The sequence below is a fragment of the Corythoichthys intestinalis genome, chromosome 21, assembly GCF_030265065.1.
Source record: "Corythoichthys intestinalis isolate RoL2023-P3 chromosome 21, ASM3026506v1, whole genome shotgun sequence".
NCBI classification, from domain to species: Eukaryota; Metazoa; Chordata; class Actinopteri; order Syngnathiformes; family Syngnathidae; genus Corythoichthys; species Corythoichthys intestinalis.
In genome coordinates this window covers 11335313-11355220 of record NC_080415.1, presented here as the reverse complement: position 1 = coordinate 11355220, position 19908 = coordinate 11335313, and the positions used below count along the sequence as shown (strand labels likewise).

Below are 19908 nucleotides of genomic sequence, written 5' to 3'. Positions count from 1 at the left end.
CCGCATACAAACAGGAAGGATTGTCTCAGGAGTGATTTGTTCGAGGATTCGAGGTCATTATTATATTTTTGGTACCACGCATGCATTTTTGAATGTTGTGTAAAAAAAATCAATGAGAGAAATCAGCCACGAGTAGCATTGTACTTACATATATACGTAAAATAAATGCTAACTGAACGGTTTCTTTGCTTTTAACTAAGAATGGAGACCGTTTTACATCCATATAAATGAAGAATTCGGGGATTTAAGCATTTATTGACAATAATTTTTACCAGAAAAGCTCTGTTTACGTCAGGCGGCCGCTAGCCTCATTCTCTAACAGAGTACCATTGTACTTCGACATATATACGTAAACCGTTTGCTAACTGCCCGTTTTTTTGTTGTTGTTGCTTTTAACCAAGAATCGAGACTGTTTTACGTCTATATCTATATCCACTAAGAATTCGGGGATTTAAACATTTATTCACAAGAATTTTCACCAGAAAAGCTCTGTTTATGCCAGGCGGCCGCTAACCTCATTCGCTAAGAGTATACAGTGTGTAATAATAATAAAGGGCTATTCTAATCTATAATAAATTGTGATTGTATATAGAATTAATTAATAATCTATTTTCATATTATTTAGGATTGATTCTGCATGTTTTCCTCATCTATTAAGTTTCTGATGTTAAATTGAGTGATTTATTAGCTGTTGAAAACTTGCAGTAAATTTAAAAAATAAAATAAGCTGCTATTTAGGTCAAAAACTTATATTTTCAGGATCAATAGCAATATTTAACATATAGATGATTTTCTCTGCATTTGGTGATTTTTGTGCATCTAGTGTAAAATCCGAGACTTTTATAGCCATTTTAAGTTGTATTATACGTATATAGAAAATAATTAATCGGGGTTTTATAAGGGAACGACTTTGAATTTTTTGATGCCGCTGCTCATGGAGACTCCTATATGGCTAAGGTAGGTGCCTGTTTTGGTTTTAGGTCGGTAGCAGCTTTGGTTTTGAAAATAGGCCCCCTACGAATCAGCCCAGTTTCCCGTGTCATGTCAATAGGTTATGAAGTCTATGTCACAATAATGAATTTTGCGTAAACACTATTTTAAAGATTGCCTGATAACTACATATTGCCGTGCTATATCTGATTCAGCTGCTGCTCTGTGCAGCCAAATACCACATTCACACATAACATCACATTGAAGTGGGACAAAAGAGCCATCCAAACTAAACTACCTTATCACCCTGGATAGAAATTTATGATGCACATTAAAAAAATAATAATCTTTATATAACTGCTTGATTGATTTATTTGAGTGTTTAATTATTTAAATATTAAACAATGCCAAATTGGCCATTTTAACTCTTCATTAGGTGTCCCAGCCCTGCAGGAAAACGTTTGGCCACCAGGATTCGTCTACCAAATTATAACAAACCACAATTAAACCAATCATCCACTGCCCACTGAAATCCACAGCAGCATCAATGACTGGCACTGATCACATGTGGCACACTTTCAAACAAACTGATGCACCAGCAGGCAATAATAACAGGGTGTGACATTCCAGAATGGGTTTGTTGTTTGACAGCTAAATATACCAGCGCTTCAGTCTAACGTGTTTTAAACAATTGTACGTCATTTAGGACTGGACGCAATAAACGGAAATAAAGCCACGGAAAGCGCAGGTCGATTTAATTCAAGTCGTTGCTTTTGTTTTATAGTATAGAAGCCACACAGCAAATAAACTCAAGACAAAAAACTTAGTAGTATAGAACAACAAATTGCTTCCACAAACTTTACTAATAATCACAAGGGACTCACCTTATAAGTAAGCTCGGTGAGCTTACTAACGTCCTGCGGAGTGCCAGACATTTTGGCAGGTTGCTTCTCAAGACAAACGAATTCCCCAACCAACCAACCAACCAAAAAAAAAAAAAAAAAACAGTTCAATCGATAATAATCCTGGGAGTCAGTCGAACCCAAAGCACGATGGTTGCTCCCAGCATTCACCACTCGCTTCGAACATGCGTGTATACAGACTGACAGGGCTCTGCACACTCGCTCGAAGGGACGTAGACCCGGGGGCGGGGTCGTGACGTCACAGGAGTTGAGGCGCAACTAGTGGGTGCGTCTTTGCTACGGAGGTAGATTTGTATCCTTCAACAGTGGCACCTCCAGAAATTTTTCATAGGGGTGGCCAGATGGCGCCACTTAAAATCATGGGGTGGCCAAAACTAAAGCCATAATTTCAGGTTTTCATTATATTATTGCAGTAAAAAGGTTAGGGGAAAACTATCAGAAAGACTTAAGGACACGGCTACTGATATACTTCGGTGTATTGTGTAATATTTGATGTTACTAATGATTTAATGTGCATAGTCCATAAGTGTCCAGTCAACATTTTGAGTTCCACAACAATTCTGTTTTTATTGCGTTGTGTATATATTAGGCATAAGGTGTACATTTAACTAGGGCTGTCAAACGATTAAAATTTTTAATCGAGTTAATCTCAGTTTAAAAATTAATTCAATGTAATTAATCGCAATTCAAACCATCTCTAAAATATGCCATATTTTTCTGTAAATTATTGTTGGAATGGAAAGATAAGACAAAACGGATATATACATTCAACATACTGTACATAAGTACTGTATTTGTTTATTATAACAATAAATCCACAAGATGGCATTAACATTATTAACATTCTTTCTATGAAAGTGATCCACGGATAGAGAGACTTGTAATTCTTAAAGGATAAATGTGTTTGTTTTGTATATTGTGACTAAATATTGCCATCTAGTGTACTTGTTGAGCTTTCAGTAAATGATACTGTAGCGACTTAACTGTTCTGCTCAAATGCACGATGGGAAGTGGTGCAACCGTGACTGTGTGTGGTGGCTGCAAATGCTATATCTTCTCTGCGTTGGGTACACTACAGGGTGTTAAGAAAAAGATCAACTCCTGTCATTTGTCCCCACATCGCTTCCCACAATATTTATAGTTACTGTGGGAGAGATGACAAAGCTTTTGCCAATTAAAATCACGGCCACATTGAATGCTTGTATCTACTCCACTCACTTGACACTGCCTCTTATCTCTGTATATAAGTAAAACGGCGCCATTGTAGGCTGTTTGCGGCAATGCGTGAGTGAGTCGTACCGAGAATTCGTTAATTGCGATAAATATTTTCACGTGATTAAAAAAATTAATTACCGCCCGTTAATGCGATAAATTTGACAGGTCTACATTTAACAAAAGAAAATAAATGCGTTCATTTGGGATGAAATGCATAACTGATGCTACAACAATCTAACGATATACTGGCAAGCCGGGTGGCCAGTGGGGTGGCGGCCAACCAATTTATAGGGGTGGCCGTGGCCACCCCTGGCCACCCCCTGGTGGCGCCACTGTCCTTCAATCAAGCAAATAGTTGCTTATATCAAAATACGTATTTTCAATCAAGAAAAAGTCTCTTCAATCATAAAAAATGAATGAAATTTGAATGCAAAAAAATAATAATAATAATTGAATTAAAAAATATATATATTGAAAAACCTTCTTTGATTGAAGTGATTTTTCATATGATTTTTTGTTTGTTTGAAGCAACTTTTTTTTTATTGATTTATAAAGACACATATGACCTACACAAAATGTGGCCCAAACTCAAAACAACATTACCTTAATCAAAACAGTTGTTTCGATCTAAATCAACAACAACAACAACAAAAAATCAATCAAAGAAAAAGTTTTCAAATGCTTTGTTTTGAGTCTCAAATTTATTTTTGCATTCAAAAACATGTCCCCTCTTCCTATCCCTGAAGGCCTGTTGATGGGGGCGCGAGTGGCCCCGGGGACCACCATGGATCTCTGGAGGGTGGCGATCAGAGGCGGAGTTTGACTTTTGGGACGGGGGGCCACAACATGATGATGACCCCGAAACGCAGTGTCAGCGACAAAATTAACTTACAAGAATATTTATAATAGGGCTGTCAAAATTATCGCGTTAACGGGCGGTAATTAATTTTTTTAATTAATCACGTTAAAATATTCGACGCAATTAACGCACTTGCCCCGCTCAAACAGATTAAAATGACAGCACAGTGTAATGTCCACTTATTACTTGTGTTTTTGGGTGTTTTGTTGCCCTCTGCTGGCGCTTGGGTCCGACCGATTTTATGGGTTTCAGCACCATGAGTGAGCATTGTGTAATTATTGACATCAACAATGGCGAGCTACTAGTTCATTTTTTGATTGAAAATTTTACAAATTTTATTAAAACGAAAACATTAAGAGGGGTTTTAATATAAAATTTCTATAACTTGTACTAACATTTATCTTTTAAGAACTACAAGTCTATCCGTGGATCCCTTTAACAGAAAGATTCTTAATAATGTTAATCCCATCTTGTGGATTTATTGTTATAATAAACAAATACAGTACTTATGTAACGTATGTTGAATGTATATATTCGTCTTGTGTCTTGTCTTATCTTTCCATTCCAACAATAATTTACAGGAAAATATGGCAAATTTTAGAGATGGTTTGAATTGCGATTAATTCCGAATAATTAATTTTTAAGCTGTAATTAACTCGATTTAAAATTTTAATCGTTTGACAGCCCTAATTTGCAGTATAATGATAAGTTGAAAATGAGGGGGGAAATTCCAAATCAGGCCGCTTAGGACAGCTATACTTTTAGATCGTCATCCATTGAATATGGTACGCACGCCGGTGGAGTGCCAATGTAGTTACCTCAGTCAAAAATTGTATCCCCCGGGGCCGAGCCGTAGGATGACCTATAACTGTTATTACTGTAATTCAAGTCCTGGATGGAGTTTCTCCAGTTTAATAAACGTTGATGTCCAAAATATATAACTGTGGTTCTTTTCTGGCTTCAATTAATCGTTTAAGTCGACATAACTCATAAGTAATGTGTGTGTGTGTGTGTGCGCTCCCGGGGGACACAATTTTTGACAAGGATAACTACATTGGCAAGACACCGGTGGTGGCTCTGTTGTACAATTAGCGTCTTTAGTGGGGCAAATCGAAACTCCGCTCACCATTTTTGCGGTGGTCTCTAGCGTTTCATGGTCCACATTTTCAATCGTTAGTTCTTGCTCAGTAGTTGTTGTTGCTTTTGAAAGCTTAGGTTTGAAAAAAATTACATATATCCATCTTGCCTATTCGGTTGTCGGGTGATTTTGGCTAACCAAAGCAAATCACCTTCTAAGGTGCCAGTCACATAATCTGTTCCAAAAATAATTTTGAGACATTATAAAAATAGCATTTTTTGTTCATTTCATTCATTTTTGTTTTTTGTTTTCATTGCTTTACAACTAGGGGTGTGACAAAATATCAAACTGGTGATATATCATGATACTTTGTATGCCAAAAGGTAATCGATATGCTAAATAGAGCTATTGTTTTAGGAAGGTGTCAAAGTTTTTTTTTAAAAAAAAAAACAAAAAAACAAGTTGCTACCAAAATCTTCCACCATAATAGAGTCTCAGTTAACTCTATGGCTGTATGGCTGTAGATTTGTGTCTTTATTTTTCAACCCAAGAGTTGCTTCAATCAAAAAAATATATATATTTCAAATTAAAATCATATTCCCCCCCCCCCCCCCCCCCCCCCCCCCAAAAATCAATCTTACTTTTAGTGTAGGATAATTTTATTTTTGCAAATGAATTTTTTCTTAGAAATTTTTTTTTTTTTTTTGACTGACTGAAGCAACTTTTGGGGGGATTGAATGATTTAGACACAAATGTCCTACCCATATATGGCTCAAACACAAAAAGATTGCCTCAATCAAAGAAAAACTTTTTCAATGAAAAATTAAGTGATCAAATGCATATTTGTGAGTTTCAAGTATTTTTTCGCATCTAAAAATGTTGTGATAACCTGAGATCATCGTCATAGTGAGCTTTGTATCGCAAATCGTATGGTATCGTGAGGTACCAAGAGGTTCCCACCCCTAGTACATATACTGCTTCAGTACATGGTGTAGAGGTAGTATGCTAGTCCTGGACAATCAACTTCTTCTGCGTACTCAGGAGAACCAGAAAAACATACACACACAAAAAAAAAATGGAATTCACGCGTAAAACATGGAATCTTAAAGCACTAAACATACTTGTACCTGTAGTTTCACTGATGTTGTGAAGTTTGCTGCTGCTATCTAGTGTTGAAAGTGTGAAGCTCACTCAAATGTCAAACGTTTATTGCAGCACAAATTGAAGTCGAGCGACTGCTCTCTAGCAACACAATTCAATTCAATTTTATTTGTATAGCTCTGTATCACAACAAGGTTGTCTCAAAGGGCTTTGCAGAGGCAATATGATAGACAGTCAGAAACAGTAGATGAATTAATAAAGTTCAAGTCCTGGGGAATTAGGACCCATATGGGTTTCACTTGGGCTGGTTGGGCTTTGGTTGGGCATGGGCTACTTGTGGGCCACATTGCTGGACCCCAAATGGACAGCAAAGGGGCAGAAGATATGCAGTAGAAGAGGGCTACTGTACATTGCTGGGCCCCAAATGGGCAGTAGATGGGCGATAGTCAACCACTAATTGTGGAAGTTCTCCCACGTGAAAATATTAGAGAGGCCCCTAATTGTCAGCATGGGTAAACCTCAACCATGAGAGACAGAATGTGGAGAAAAATAAACAGAAAATCACATTGTTTGATTTTTAAAGAATTTATTTGCAAATCATGGTGGAAAATAAGTATTTGGTCAATACCAAAAGTTCATCTCAATACTTTGTTATGTACCCTTTGTTGGCAATAACGAAGGCCAAACGTTTTCTGTAACTCTTCACAAGCTTTTCAAACACTGTTGCTGGTATTTTGGCCCATTCCTCCATGCAGATCTCTTCTAGAGCAGTGATGTTTTGGGGCTGTAGTTGGGCAACACGGACTTTCAATTCCCTCCACAGATTTCTATGGGGTTGAGATCTGGAGACTGGCTAGGCCACTCCAGGACCTTGAAATGCTTCTTAGGAAGCCACCCCTTTGTTGCCCTGGCTGTGTGTTTGGGATCATTGTCATGCTGAAAGACCCAGCCACATCTCATCTTCAATACCCTTGCTGATGGAAGGAGATTTTCACTCAAAATCTCTCGATACATGGCCCCATTCATTCTTTCCTTTACACAGATCAGTCGTCCTGGTCCCTTTGCAGAAAAAAACAGCCCCAAAACATGATGTTTCCACCCCCATGCTTCACAGTGTGTATGTGTTCTTCAGATGCAATTCAGTATTCTTTCTCCTCCAAACACGAGAACCTGTGTTTCTACCAAAAAGCTCTATTTTGGTTTCATCTGACCATAACACATTTTCCCAGTCCTCTTCTGGATCATCCAAATGCTCTGTAGCGAACCGCAGACCGGCCTGGATGTGCACTTTCTTCAGCAGGGGGACACGTCTGGCAGTGCAGGATTTGAGTCCCTGGCAGGCGCATTGTGTTACTGATAGTAGCCTTTGTTACTGTGGTCCCAGCTCTCTGTAGGTCATTCACTTGGTTCCCCCTGTGTGGTTCTGGGATTTTTGCTCACCGTTCTTGTTATCATTTTGACACCACGGGGTGAGATCTTGCATGGAGCCCCAGATGGAGGGAGATTATCAGTGGTCTTGTATGTCTTCCATTTTCTAATAATTGCTCCCACAGTTGATTTCTTTACACCAAGCGAAGAGTGAAGAGTTTCATAAAACGTTTGGCTTCCGTTATTGCCAACAAAGGGTACATAACAAAGTATTGAGATGAACTTTTGGTATTGATCAAATACTCATTTTCCACAATGATTTGCAAATAAATCATTCAAAAATCAAACAATGTGATTTTCTGTTTTTTTTTCCCCACATGGTTGAGGTTTACCCATGTTGACAATTACAGGCCTCTCTAACCTTTTCAAGTAGGAGAACTTGCACAATTGGTGGTTGACTAAATACTTATTTGCCCCACTGTATATTTAATTCCCTTGCATTAGTTGGAATGGCCACTAGAGTGAGCTACAATACCAATAAACAAAGCTTACATTATATTGGATGGAATTTATTCACCAGTAACAATGCCATTTATATACTGCAAAATGATATATATTTTAAAATTAACATTAAAATTGAAATTAAATTAAAAAATCTCATTACAAAGTCAATGGACAGAGAAAATTCTTTTTCAAGCGCTGTTTAAAAGTGTGGTTTCAGTTGTGGTAATGTACAAAATCAAATTACTAATTTAGGATAACTGCGATTGAACGGGGAAAAAGTATTAAAAATATAATATATATATATTATAAGGTATTTATATACTGGTATATATATATATATATATATATATATATATATATATATATATATATATATATATATATATATATATATATATATATATATATATATATATATATATATTATATATTTATTATATTTTTCTTTAAACATGCAGGTTCTAGCACCACTAACATTTAAGGTATTTATGCCCACATATTGACTGTTAAAAAAAAAAAAAAAACATACTAGTATAGTATTCTTGCACAAATTGTTGGAAGAAACCGCATAACTAAATTAATGTTTTAACTTTAACTTTAGTGGGTCGTTGTTGCTGAAGGAGCACATGACTGCAACTCATGGTGGCGATTTCAAGCCTTTGTCCACCCTAGAAGATGGGAATTTGAGAGGTCACACATTGCCTCATCCTCTCAAAGTTATTCCATGAGATTCCACTTTGTTTAAGGTCCTCGAGAGAATCCAGCATGGAAAGGTAACCATTTATTCATTTATTATTTTTCATATTTTTCTTGAACTTGTAACTGTATTTGCAGAACACTGTTGTTGCTTGTGCTCCTGGTTTCCCTGGGTGTGGCAGAGTGTGATGAGCCTCTAACAGATTTAGGTACATTGATCATGAACGTCTACCTCTTAAAGTGTATACCAATTGCATGTGATATATTTTTTGAAACAGAAAACATTGCCGGGAAGCTGATTTTCTATCAAATGGATGGAAACGCTACCTATGTCAGAGACACTGGAGAGCTGGCAACAGATATTCCTACTGAGACTATGTTTGAACTTTCTGATCCACATCAGAATTTCAGTATGGCAAATTTCAGCTACACGTGGGATTTAGGAAACGGGTATGTTCCTCTAACTCAATCCTATTCTGAAAATATTGGACTTCTCGCAGTAATTATTCTTTTTATTTTGGGAAAATCCAGAGAGGTGATTGAGGGGACTGAGCCCGTTGTCCGGTACCACTACGCTTTATCTGGAAATTACACACTTCGGCTGAAAATTGGAGTCAGTGTTACCGAATACTCACCTCCTTTAACTGGAATGTACTCCAAGAATATTCAAGTGCTTGGTTTGTATTGTTTATTGACTATATACCATCCTAATTGGGAGGGGTGGCAAAAGTGCTCACACTACAAAAACTTGTCAGGAAAATTCTGCTTTATCTCTTTTATTGAATTAAAGTGTAAAAAGAGCAGATTTGCACAGTCAAAACTAAAAATGTATAATTTAATATGTACTGTATATATTTGTTTACTTTCCCTTCTTTTTAAACTTGACTAGTGCCTGTATCCCACTGAAAGAAAATCAAAGTACAGTCATTAGGTATTTGTGCCGTATTTTCCGCACTATGTGGCATACCTAGAAGCCTTCAATTTTCTCAAAAGTCGACAATGCACCTTACAATCAGATGCGCCTTATACGGTGGTATTTAAATAAATAAATAAATAAAAAAATAAACTATCTTTTGGAATTTGTCACATTTCTGCAAAAAATCATCATCAGATATGATTTGATCTTTGTCAAAATCACACAGATGAAAAAGCAGTGTCTGCTTTAACTAAAACCACCCTGCACGTTATTCTCATTAAAAGGGGGAAAACCTATAAATGTTTTCCTATTTTAATGAGAATAGCATGCAAACAATGACAGAAGGGGGGAAATAAGTAAGTGGACCCTCTGCCTGCAATGGAAACCAATGTTTACCGAACAATTTAAGTCAGGTGTGAGCCCAATCACTGATGAGTGGTTTAAAGCTGCCCTGCCCACTATAAAACACACACCTGGTACAAATTGTCTTGATGAGAAGCATTCTCTGACGTGCATCATGGCTTGGTCAAAGAGCTGTCTGAAGACCTGCGATGAAGGATTGTTGATTTGTATAAAGCTGGGAAAGGATACAAAACCATCTCTAAAAGTCTGGATGTTCATCAATCGACAGTCAGAGAAGTTGTCTACAAATGGAGAGAGTTTGTCACTGTTGCTTTTCCCCCAAGGAATGGCCGTCCACCAAAGATGACGCCAAGAGTTCAGCGCAGAATACTCAGAGATGTAAAAAAAAGAACCCTAGAGTGTTTGCTAAAGACTTACAGAAATATCTCTGCCCACGTCAATTATATGTAAAACTGTGGCCAAGAATGGTGTTCATGGGAGGACTCCATTGAGGAAGCCACTGCCTAAAAACATTTTTGCTCGTTTAATGTTCACAAAAAGCACTTGGAAACTTCACAGAAGTCTTGGCAAAATATTTTGTGGACTGATGAAACCAAAGTTGAATTGTTTGGGAGTAACACACAACGTCATGTGTGGGTGGAGGAAAAAAGGAACAGCTCATCAACACCTCATCCCCACCGTGAATCATGGTGGATGGAGCATCAAGACAACTTGCAATCATTGATGGTAGAATGAATTCAGAAGTTTAATCAGAATGTTTTGCGGGAAAACATGAGGCCGTCTGTCAGACAGTTAAAGCTAAAACGAGGACGAATGGTGCAACAGGACAATGATCCAAAACACAGAAGTAAATCAACTTCAGAATGGTTTCAGGAGAACAAAATACACTTTCTGGAGTGGCCAAGCCAAAGTCCAGAGTTGAACCCCATTGAGATGCTGTGGCATGACCTAAAGACAGCGATTCATTGCCAGACATCCCAGGAAAGCAGTTTTGTAGAGAAGAACGGACCAAGATTAGTCCTGATCGATGTGCCAGATTGATCTGCAGCTACAAAAAGCTGCCAAAGGGGTGGGGGCATTAAATATTAAATGTAATGGTTCACTTAATTATTTTTCCCTTCTCTGTCATTTTTTGTATTCTACCCTTATAAAATATGAAAACCTGTAAAAGTTTGGGTGGTTTTAATTAAAACATTTTTTTCATCTGTGTGATTTTGACAAAGATTAGCTCACATTTGATGGTGATTTTATGCAGAAAAGTGAGAAATTCCAAAGGTTCACATACGTTTTCATACCACTGTTCATATCGGTAGAAACGGATGATGCTACACAATCGCTTTGTTTATGTAAATCTGATGTTAGTGGATTGTTTTCCTCTTGGAGATGCTTGTGTGGCAGCCAGCCAGGTTTAGCATGGGGTTTTGACAGTTGCCGTCATATTTTCAGGATCATAGCATCGTTCTGCCCCTTTCCGACACTGAACTTCTTGCTGGAACAGTGTTCCGGCCCCTTTCCGGCCCACTGTCACCCCTGCTTGTATAGGAATCAATATTGGTAAATCATCACATGATATTCCCTTTAGTGTAGCTTCATCTTGTGGATGCATTAGCTACTAGAAGTAGAACTTCTTAACAGTCCAATAAAACCAAGAGTGGTGGAAGAAAAATATTTCATTCAAAGTAATTGTAACCTTAAAGAGCATACGACAGGAGAAAAAAAAGTCTTAAATAGCATTATTATGTGAATTAGAATCATATTTTGAGACGATTCGACTATATACAACAAGTTAGCAACGCGCAGATGACGAGAAATTAGTCTTTTAATCTCCCGGTTAGCCACGCCTACCATTATAGGACTCTAGCATCCCCAAAAGGTGGATGACGTCAGCGGGAGAATGGGCTCATCGGTTTTACTATTCAGCCCATTGAGGGGGAATTATTCAGAACGAGGAAAACGCGACGAAGAGAGCCGCAAAATGTCCTGATTTCATTCTCTCTACTCCAATATTTTTACAGGATATTCTTTTTATCCAAGTATTTTTTCCCCAACTGCTAAATAAATGGCATGGTCGTGACAAATAACTGGAATATGATATATAATAAACTGAATATGAAATAATAAAAATGCACTTATTCAGTACGACATGGCAAAATTACTCCATAATGGTCAAAACTGTCGACTTCACCTTTACTGTCTTACCTCCCGAACGATATTTTATGACACCTAAATCGGGCTTCTGTCATTTCGGGCTTCGGATAATGTAAACAAACCAAGAGGCATGACAGCTAGCCGACATGCTAACCCGAACCGAGTGATGTTTCAAAGTCTTCGAAGCGGAAAATCACACATAACTAGCCCGGGTCATTTGACATGACGACTGGGTTGTCGATTTTCTTCGCCCATCGGCAAACTGCCCGGGGAAGAGCAATTCAAAGCTCATTCCCCGGAGGAGGGCGGCTGCAGTTGTGCAGCTAACGTACAGCTAATGTGCATGAAAAGAGCTTTTTACATGCCTATCAATGATCAAATGTCAGTAGTCCTTTATTTAAAGAAAGTTTGTTGTGTTTACTTTGTAATCGCTGTATTCGCGGCTATTTTTAACACAAAGTTGCAATTTCTGATCGGGTGGAAAATTTGACAGAACGCCGGGCACATGAAAAGGGGAAAAAGCCGAGTATGGTGCTCGCCCGGCGGGAGAATGTGCGACAAGCCGCCGGCTATCGGCCAAGGGGACAATGAGCATGTCAGCCACAAAATGCAAGCCACCTCCGTATTAAAATGATCCCAGTATTTGACATAATACGAAACGAGATGTTTACTCACTTCCTTGTTAAGTCCCATGTTCCCACAGTAGTAGGGCTTGTTTTTAGCCAATATCCACGGTGAATGGGAACCTTTTGAAACTCCAAAAAGGCGCACACGCCTTCTGCAGCCGTTTGGCTGGCGTGATGCGAAAAATAAACAAATTAATCCGCAAAATCAGCTGAATCCTTAGTCCTTCTCATACAACAGTACAGCTGTAAAGTGAAGAGGGCTCCTTCTCCCGTACACGTCACAGCGCCCTCCTCCGCAATGCAAGACCGAAGCCGGAAGTCACTCGTTTTCATGGCGCGGGATTAAAAAAACTAAACAAATATAGCGATCGCTTCCACACACATCCAAGCGGTCCATATCATTCAGGAGCATAAAATACCGCGTGTATTATGAAATAAACATGCTTTTTCATGTCACAGGCACTTTAAAACATGATACAAAAATGAGAATTTTTGCTTATTGGCAGACATGAGCAAGTGGCAGCACTTGAGCAGGTAAACAAAATGTCATTTTAATAATCATTGTTCATTCAAGACGAAATTCAGTATTCCGGCTCAGATAATTAATCAATGAGGAATCTCAACAGCAGATTTCAGGAATGCATTCGTACAGGAAGACGCCATTTTAAGAACGTCATTTGTTAGAAAGGGAGAATTCCATCACTGTCTCCTACTTGACATGTTTTAAAGCTTCGATTACTATAAATACAATATTTTTTTCTTCCATCACTCTTGGTTTTACTGGATTGTTAAAAAGTTCTGGGGTTTTTTGGGGGGTCACCCTGTATATGGATCAATATTAGTTACTCATCGCATGACATTCCATTTAGCACAGCTCCGTCTAGTGGATGCATAACGCAACCCCAACCACTACTACTACTTCTACTAATGCGTCTTATAATGCAGTGTGCCCGATACAGTGGGGCAAATAAGTATTTAGTCAACCACCAATTGTCCAAGTTCTCATACTTGAAAAGATTAGTGAGGCCTGTAATTGTCAACATGGGTAAACCTCAACCATGAGAGACAGAATGTGGGAAAAAAAAAACAGAAAAATGACACTGTTTGATTTTTAAAGAATTTATTTGCAAATCATGGTGGAAAATAAGTATTTGGTCACCCACAAACAAGCAAGATTTCTGGTTGTCAAAGAGGTGTAACTTCTTCTAACGAGGTCTAACGAGGCTCCACTCCAAACTCCACTCTGGCTAAGACCAAAGAGCTGTCGAAGGACACCAGAGACAAAATTGTAGACCTGCACCAGGCTGGGAAGACTGAATCTGCAAAAGGCAAAACGCTTGGTATAACGAAATCAATTTTGGAAGCAATTATTAGAAAATGGAAGACATAATCTCCCTCAATCTGGGGCTCCATGCAAGATCTCACCCCGTGGCGTCAAAATGATAACAAGAACAGTGAGCAAAAATCCCAGAAACACATGGGGGGACCTAGTGAATGACCTACAGAGAGCTGGGACCACAGTAACAAAGGCTACTATCAATAACACAATGCGCCGCCAGGGACTCAAATCCTGCACTGCCAGACGTGTCCCCCTGCTGAAGAAAGTACAGCGGTTCGCTAGAGAGCATTTGGATGATCCAGAAGAGGACTGGGAGAATGTGTTATGGTAGATGAAACCAAAATAGAACTTTTTGGTAGGAACACAGGTTCTCGTGTTTGGAGGAGAAAGAATACTGAAATGCATCCGAAGAACACCATACCCACTGTGAAGCATGGGGGTGGAAACATAATGCTTTGGGGCTGTTTTTCTGCAAAGGGACCAGGACGACTGATCTGTGTAAAGGAAAGAATGAATGCGGCCATATATCGAGAGATTTTGAGTGAAATTCTACTTCCATAAGCAGGGACATTGAAGATGAGACGTGGCTGGGTCTTTCGGCGTGACAATGATCCCAAACACACAGCCAGAGCAACAAAGGAGTGGCTTCGTGAGAAACATTTCAAGGTCCTGGAGTAGCCTAGCAAGTCTCCAGATCCCAATCCCATAAAAAAATCTGTGGAGGGAGTTGAAAGTCCGTGTTGCCCAACGACAGCCCCAAAATATCACTGCTCTAGAGGAGATCTGCATGGAGGAATTGGCCAAAATACCAGCAACAATGTGTGAAAAGCTTGCGAAGAGTTACAGGAAATGTTTGGTCTCCGTTATTGCCAACAAAGGGTACATAACAAAGTATTGAGATGAACTTTTGGTATTGACCAAATACTTGTTTTCCACCATGATTTGTAAATAAATTCTTTAAAAATCAAACAATGTGATTTTCTACTTTTTTTCCCCTGATACTGTCTCTCATGGTTGAGGTTTACCCATGTTGACAATTACAGGCCTCTCTAATATTTTCAAGTGGGAGAACTTGCACAATTAGTGGTTGACTAAATACTTATTTGCCCCACTGTATATGAAAAGTTTTAAAATGTGCCTTATAGTGCAGAAAATACAGTACTTTGTTCAATCCCATCAATGCATATGAATAATTTTGATTAATATGTTTCAAAATACATCTGCAGATGCCATCAAAAGCATTGAGTTGAAGGGACCCTCGGATTTTGAAGTGTCGCAAACAACCGGCTTATCTTTCCACATGGATGGGAGGTACATTATCTTACATATCTAGTTTGCATTTATATGACTTCAAGAAGAACCTAAGATAATATTGTGTCTCTAAGTCCTCCGATGTGGGTGTGTTGGAGCTTCCTCCCCAACTGCGTGCCCGACACAACAGGGGGCTGCACTCTGACCATGTTGTACGAGAATACCTTGTGGCTCAACCACACCTTCACCTCAGCCGGCGTTCACTGCCTGGACATCAGCGTCCGCAATGACATCAGCAAGCTGGAGACCTCATTCAGTCTCTTTGTTAGGAAAAACAGTGAGTGCGTCCATACACACACACACACACACACACAAACGTTAGGGAAAAACGTGAGTGAGACACACAAACACACACCCAGCCAGTGGCATCGTTAGGGTCTCTTGGGGCTCCAGGTAAAAAAATTCCTGGTGCCCCCACAACACCCCAGACGTGTATATTGCAAAATACTGTTTTTTGCACATTACATATGTAGAGACATTTTTAAGTAGAGTTACCACTGTAGTTGTTTTTAAGTTTTTTTTTTTAATGGAAAAAAAAATGATATGATGAATTAATTACACATTGAAATGCTGTATCAAAGCCTTTAAAGGAATATCAATTGATTTTAATTGTTAAACACTTCATTAATTCTATAGAATTCCTGCATTTTTACAACTTATGTGCATATTTAATTTCTGTCCGTGTATGGTTATCATTCAGTTAATTATCTCTAAATGTCAGGACATGATTTTCGAATAGTTTCTTCTGTCATGCAGTTGTATTGAAGCGGGGTGTACAGTTAAGGTAAATTAGACCTTAAGCTCTAGTTCGTTTTTTTCAGGAAGTCAAAATATTTAATCATTTATGTCAGTGTGACGTAAATTAAAAGCTGAGAATTCCAATTAAATTGACTCAGCACAAGGCACACATTGCTTGCTTCTGATCAAATATAGTAATAATAATTACACAGCAAATCCTTGTTATGTTTGCTTGTAGATGAAATAATAGAGTATATTAAAATTATTATACATGGTTTTAATATAGCAATATCTCTTATTGCCACAGTCAAAGTGAGCTGGTTAAGATTTACAATGTTTTGCTGTGTCATGAGGTGTTTCAGATAATAAGTTCAATTTGCTGTTCTGCTATATTAGTTCCGAGGGCGGCAAAAGGCCAATCGAAACGAAGGAATGCGGCCTAATCACGGGCCTCCCACCGTTTGCTATACTCAATTGATTTGCTCTTGTTAACTTACAATTTTGCTGAAGCATACCATAACATTGTGAGACATACCATAAGTTATAGCTCGGGTATGAGGAACAACATTCAAAGGTCAAAGATTCAATTTGTTTTCACTTGTTGAAATCATCTGTTCCTATCAAATTCTTCACCTAATAATAATACACGACTTTGATTTCAGATAACACCAACATGCTCTTCATCCTGTCCTGTGCTGCTGTACTTGTGACAACCTTCTCTTTCATCACAGTCATCGCCTGTCATCCTCGATACTACAACAGATCTCAGGTAAAACCAGAAAAAGATTTGGTACGTAGCCAAAGAAGTGAGTCTTAATGTTTGCCCACAACCCGACAACTGGTCAAAAACAGCTCATTCCCACAAACAACCCACTCCATTCTACAACCCCTAACAAAAAGTATGGAATCACTAGTCTCAGACGAGCACTCACTCAGACATTTTATCATGTAGAACAGACTCAGATAAAAAGCTTGAAAAAATAATGAATTAGTTTAAAAGTGCAACTCTTTAGCATTCAGAAACACTAAAAGAAATGAATAAAAAACATTGTGGTGGTCAATAAATGTTACTTTTATAGAGCAAGTGCAGGGAAATATATATGGAATCACACCATTCTGAGGAAAACAATATGGAGTTATAAGAAACAAACAAAGAAATAACAATAAAAACACATCGCTAGTATTTAGTAGGACCACCTCTGGCTTTTATGACAGCTTGCAGTCTGGATTAGTCAGCTTGCAGTCCCTAATGGACTTGATGAGTGTTCTTCATCAATTTGGTGCCAACTCTCTTTGATTGCAGTTGCCAGATCATCCTTGCAGGTCGGAGCCTTGTTGTCTGACCATTTTTTTCTATTTCCACCACAAGTTTTCAATAGGGTTGAGATCTGGGCTATTTGCAGGCCATGACATTGACTGTATGAGTCTTTCTCCAAGGAATGCTTTAACAGTTTTAGCTCTGTGGCATGATGCATTGTCAGCTTGGAAAATGGCAAACATATTTTCAATTGTAGGGATAAGAAAGCTGTCTAAAATTTCATTGTAAACTTGTGCATTTATTGAAGATTTAACACTAGAAAACCCAGCAGAGGCCGACTTGGCCTTTCCCAAGACAAACACTCCTAATATTCCCTAGCAATGGCCGATTTGGCCTTTCCTCCGTGACTCGTGATATTTTATGTCAGTTAAAGTCAAGCTACATTTTTTAAATTACATTTATTTATGAAGTTTGACACTTTTTACACATTTTTTAATTCACTTCTCCTATACTCCACACATAACGACAGAAAGAATGGCCCAAATGTGTACATTGTTTTGAAGAAAGAAAAAAAAAAACGTTTTAGAAGTGCAATTTGAGTGTAAAGCAGGAATTGTGTCTATAGTTTAGAAGGACTGAATCAGGGGCATGGAGTATGGATTGTGGTCATTGTTTCTGAAGTTAATGTATGTCTAGTGGTTGCATTTCCATATGAACGGCTGTTGTCTGTCCAACAACGACTTGCCAATTCAAAAGCACTTGGGTCATTTTTGCCACCTCTGGGTTTTCCGGGGGAGAGGCCATATCGGCCATTGTTTGGGACTAGTAGTAGTACCAGAATTGTCTGGGACTTCTAGTGTTAACCACAGCTATCTCCCCAGTACTTTTGCCTGACATGTAGCCCCATATCATTAAGGACTGAGGGAATTTTGATGTTTTCTGCGGGCAGCCATCTTTGTAAATCTCACTGGAATAGCACCAAACAAAATTTCCAGCATCATGCAGTCAATGCAGATTCTTGACTCTTGACATCTTGTCCAATGCAGATTTTTGACTCTTGAGAGGGTGATGATGCTGGAGCGTATGTACTTGGATCCTCATTTATTTTTTTCATACCATTTGAGGCTAAGATTGGGTATTTTAATTTATTTTCTAATGGTTCTTGTGAAATGAAAGTGCAATTCTGCATAGTTTGAAAAAAATCACTCAGTAATTTTATTTTGGACTCGCATTTAAAGCTCTTTTGACGGTGCAGTCATAGCAAGCCTTAGTTACACATCTCCTAAAATTTATTCTGCAATACATTGTTCTTAATCCAATTACTTGATTATCCGAACTAACTAATTGATAGATGAATCAATTACCTAAATAATTGATAGCTGCAACCCATAATTCAAATAGATATCATAATCGCAAGAATAACGATTTGGTGTCACTCTTTTCAGACCGCGTAACATTTGGAAAAATCTAACCCATGTCAGTTTTAAAACCACATACTGTATGATTTAGGTGCTGTGTTGTGAAAATATACAGTATGTACATTAATTGAGATCATTCACCGAAAAGCATTTTGGACTTGTTTGTGTTTGCAGCTCACAGTGTCCAGCAATGCGTTGTTCCTGAAAAAGCACACAGATGGCCAAAGCAGAATTATTTTCAACGTGTCACGTGTTGAAAGAGAAGAGAAAGAACCACTATGGGTGCCAAATGGGACGCACTACTACTCCTAACCGTTTTCAATTCGGTCTTCAATAAGGAGGATACAGTTTCTTATGAAGTACAGTGGGGCAAATAAGTATTTAGTCAACCACCAATTGTGCAAGTTCTACGACTTGAAAAGATTAGCGAGGCCTGTAATTGTCAACATGGGTAAACCTAAACCATTAGAGACAATGTGGAAAAAAAACAGAAAATCACATTGTTAGATTTTTAAAGATTTTATTTGCAAATTAGAGTGGAAAATAAGTATTTGGTCACCTACAAACAAGCAAGATTTCTGGCTGTCTTCTGACGAGGTCTAACGAGGCTCCACTCGTTACCTGTATTAATGCCACCTGTTTGAACTCATTATCGGTATAAAAGAAACCTATCCACAACCTCATTCAGTCACACTCCAAACTCCACTATGGTTAAGACCAAAGAGCTGTCGAAGGACACCAGAGACAAAATTGTAGATCTGCACCAGGCTGGGAAGACTGAATCTGCAATAGGTAAAACGCTTGTCGTAAAGAAATCAACTGTGGGAGCAATTATTAGAAAATGGAAGACATACAAGACCACTGATAATCTCCCTCGATCTGGGGCTCAGCGCAAGATCTCACCCCATGGCGTCAAAATGATAACAAGAATGGTGAGCAAAAATCCCAGAACCACACGGGGGGACCTAGTGAATGACCTACAGAAAACTGGGACAACAGTAACAAAGGCTACTATCAGTAATACAATGCGCCGCCAGGGACTCAAATCCTGCACTGCCAGACGCGTCCCCCTGCTGAAGACAGTACACACAGGCCTGTCTGCGATTCGCTAGAGAGA

At 38.5% G+C, this 19908-nt stretch overlaps 2 protein-coding genes across 3 annotated transcripts in view; one reads left to right on the top strand and one right to left on the bottom strand.

Annotated features, from left to right (window-relative positions):
- Positions 1 to 2059, bottom strand: part of baiap2l1a (BAR/IMD domain containing adaptor protein 2 like 1a) — a 96594-nt gene extending 94535 nt beyond the window's left edge. The window contains exon 1 of one of the 2 annotated variants that reach the window (XM_057826170.1): positions 1815 to 2059. In XM_057826170.1, coding sequence (XP_057682153.1) covers positions 1815 to 1865 — 51 coding nt within the window. In that variant the 5' untranslated portion in view covers positions 1866 to 2059. The remainder of the gene's footprint in view (positions 1 to 1814) is intronic. The other variant, XM_057826169.1, reaches the window with a different exon arrangement.
- Positions 2060 to 8688: 6629 nt separating this feature from the next.
- On the top strand, positions 8689 to 19155 carry tmem130 (transmembrane protein 130). Its single transcript, XM_057826858.1, has 8 exons — positions 8689 to 8751; positions 8813 to 8883; positions 8953 to 9124; positions 9206 to 9351; positions 15293 to 15398; positions 15452 to 15654; positions 16778 to 16884; positions 18966 to 19155. The coding sequence occupies exons 1-8, from the start codon at positions 8744 to 8746 to the stop codon at positions 19101 to 19103; spliced, it is 951 nt and encodes a 316-aa protein (XP_057682841.1). The 5' UTR covers positions 8689 to 8743; the 3' UTR covers positions 19104 to 19155.
- Positions 19156 to 19908: the final 753 nt, after the last annotated feature.

Coding starts and splice junctions, on each gene's coding strand:
- tmem130 (XM_057826858.1), top strand. Junction 9,125..9,205: donor ACGTGGGATTTAGGAAACGG/GTATGTTCCTCT, acceptor GGGAAAATCCAG/AGAGGTGATTGAGGGGACTG. Junction 16,885..18,965: donor GATACTACAACAGATCTCAG/GTAAAACCAGAA, acceptor TTGTGTTTGCAG/CTCACAGTGTCCAGCAATGC.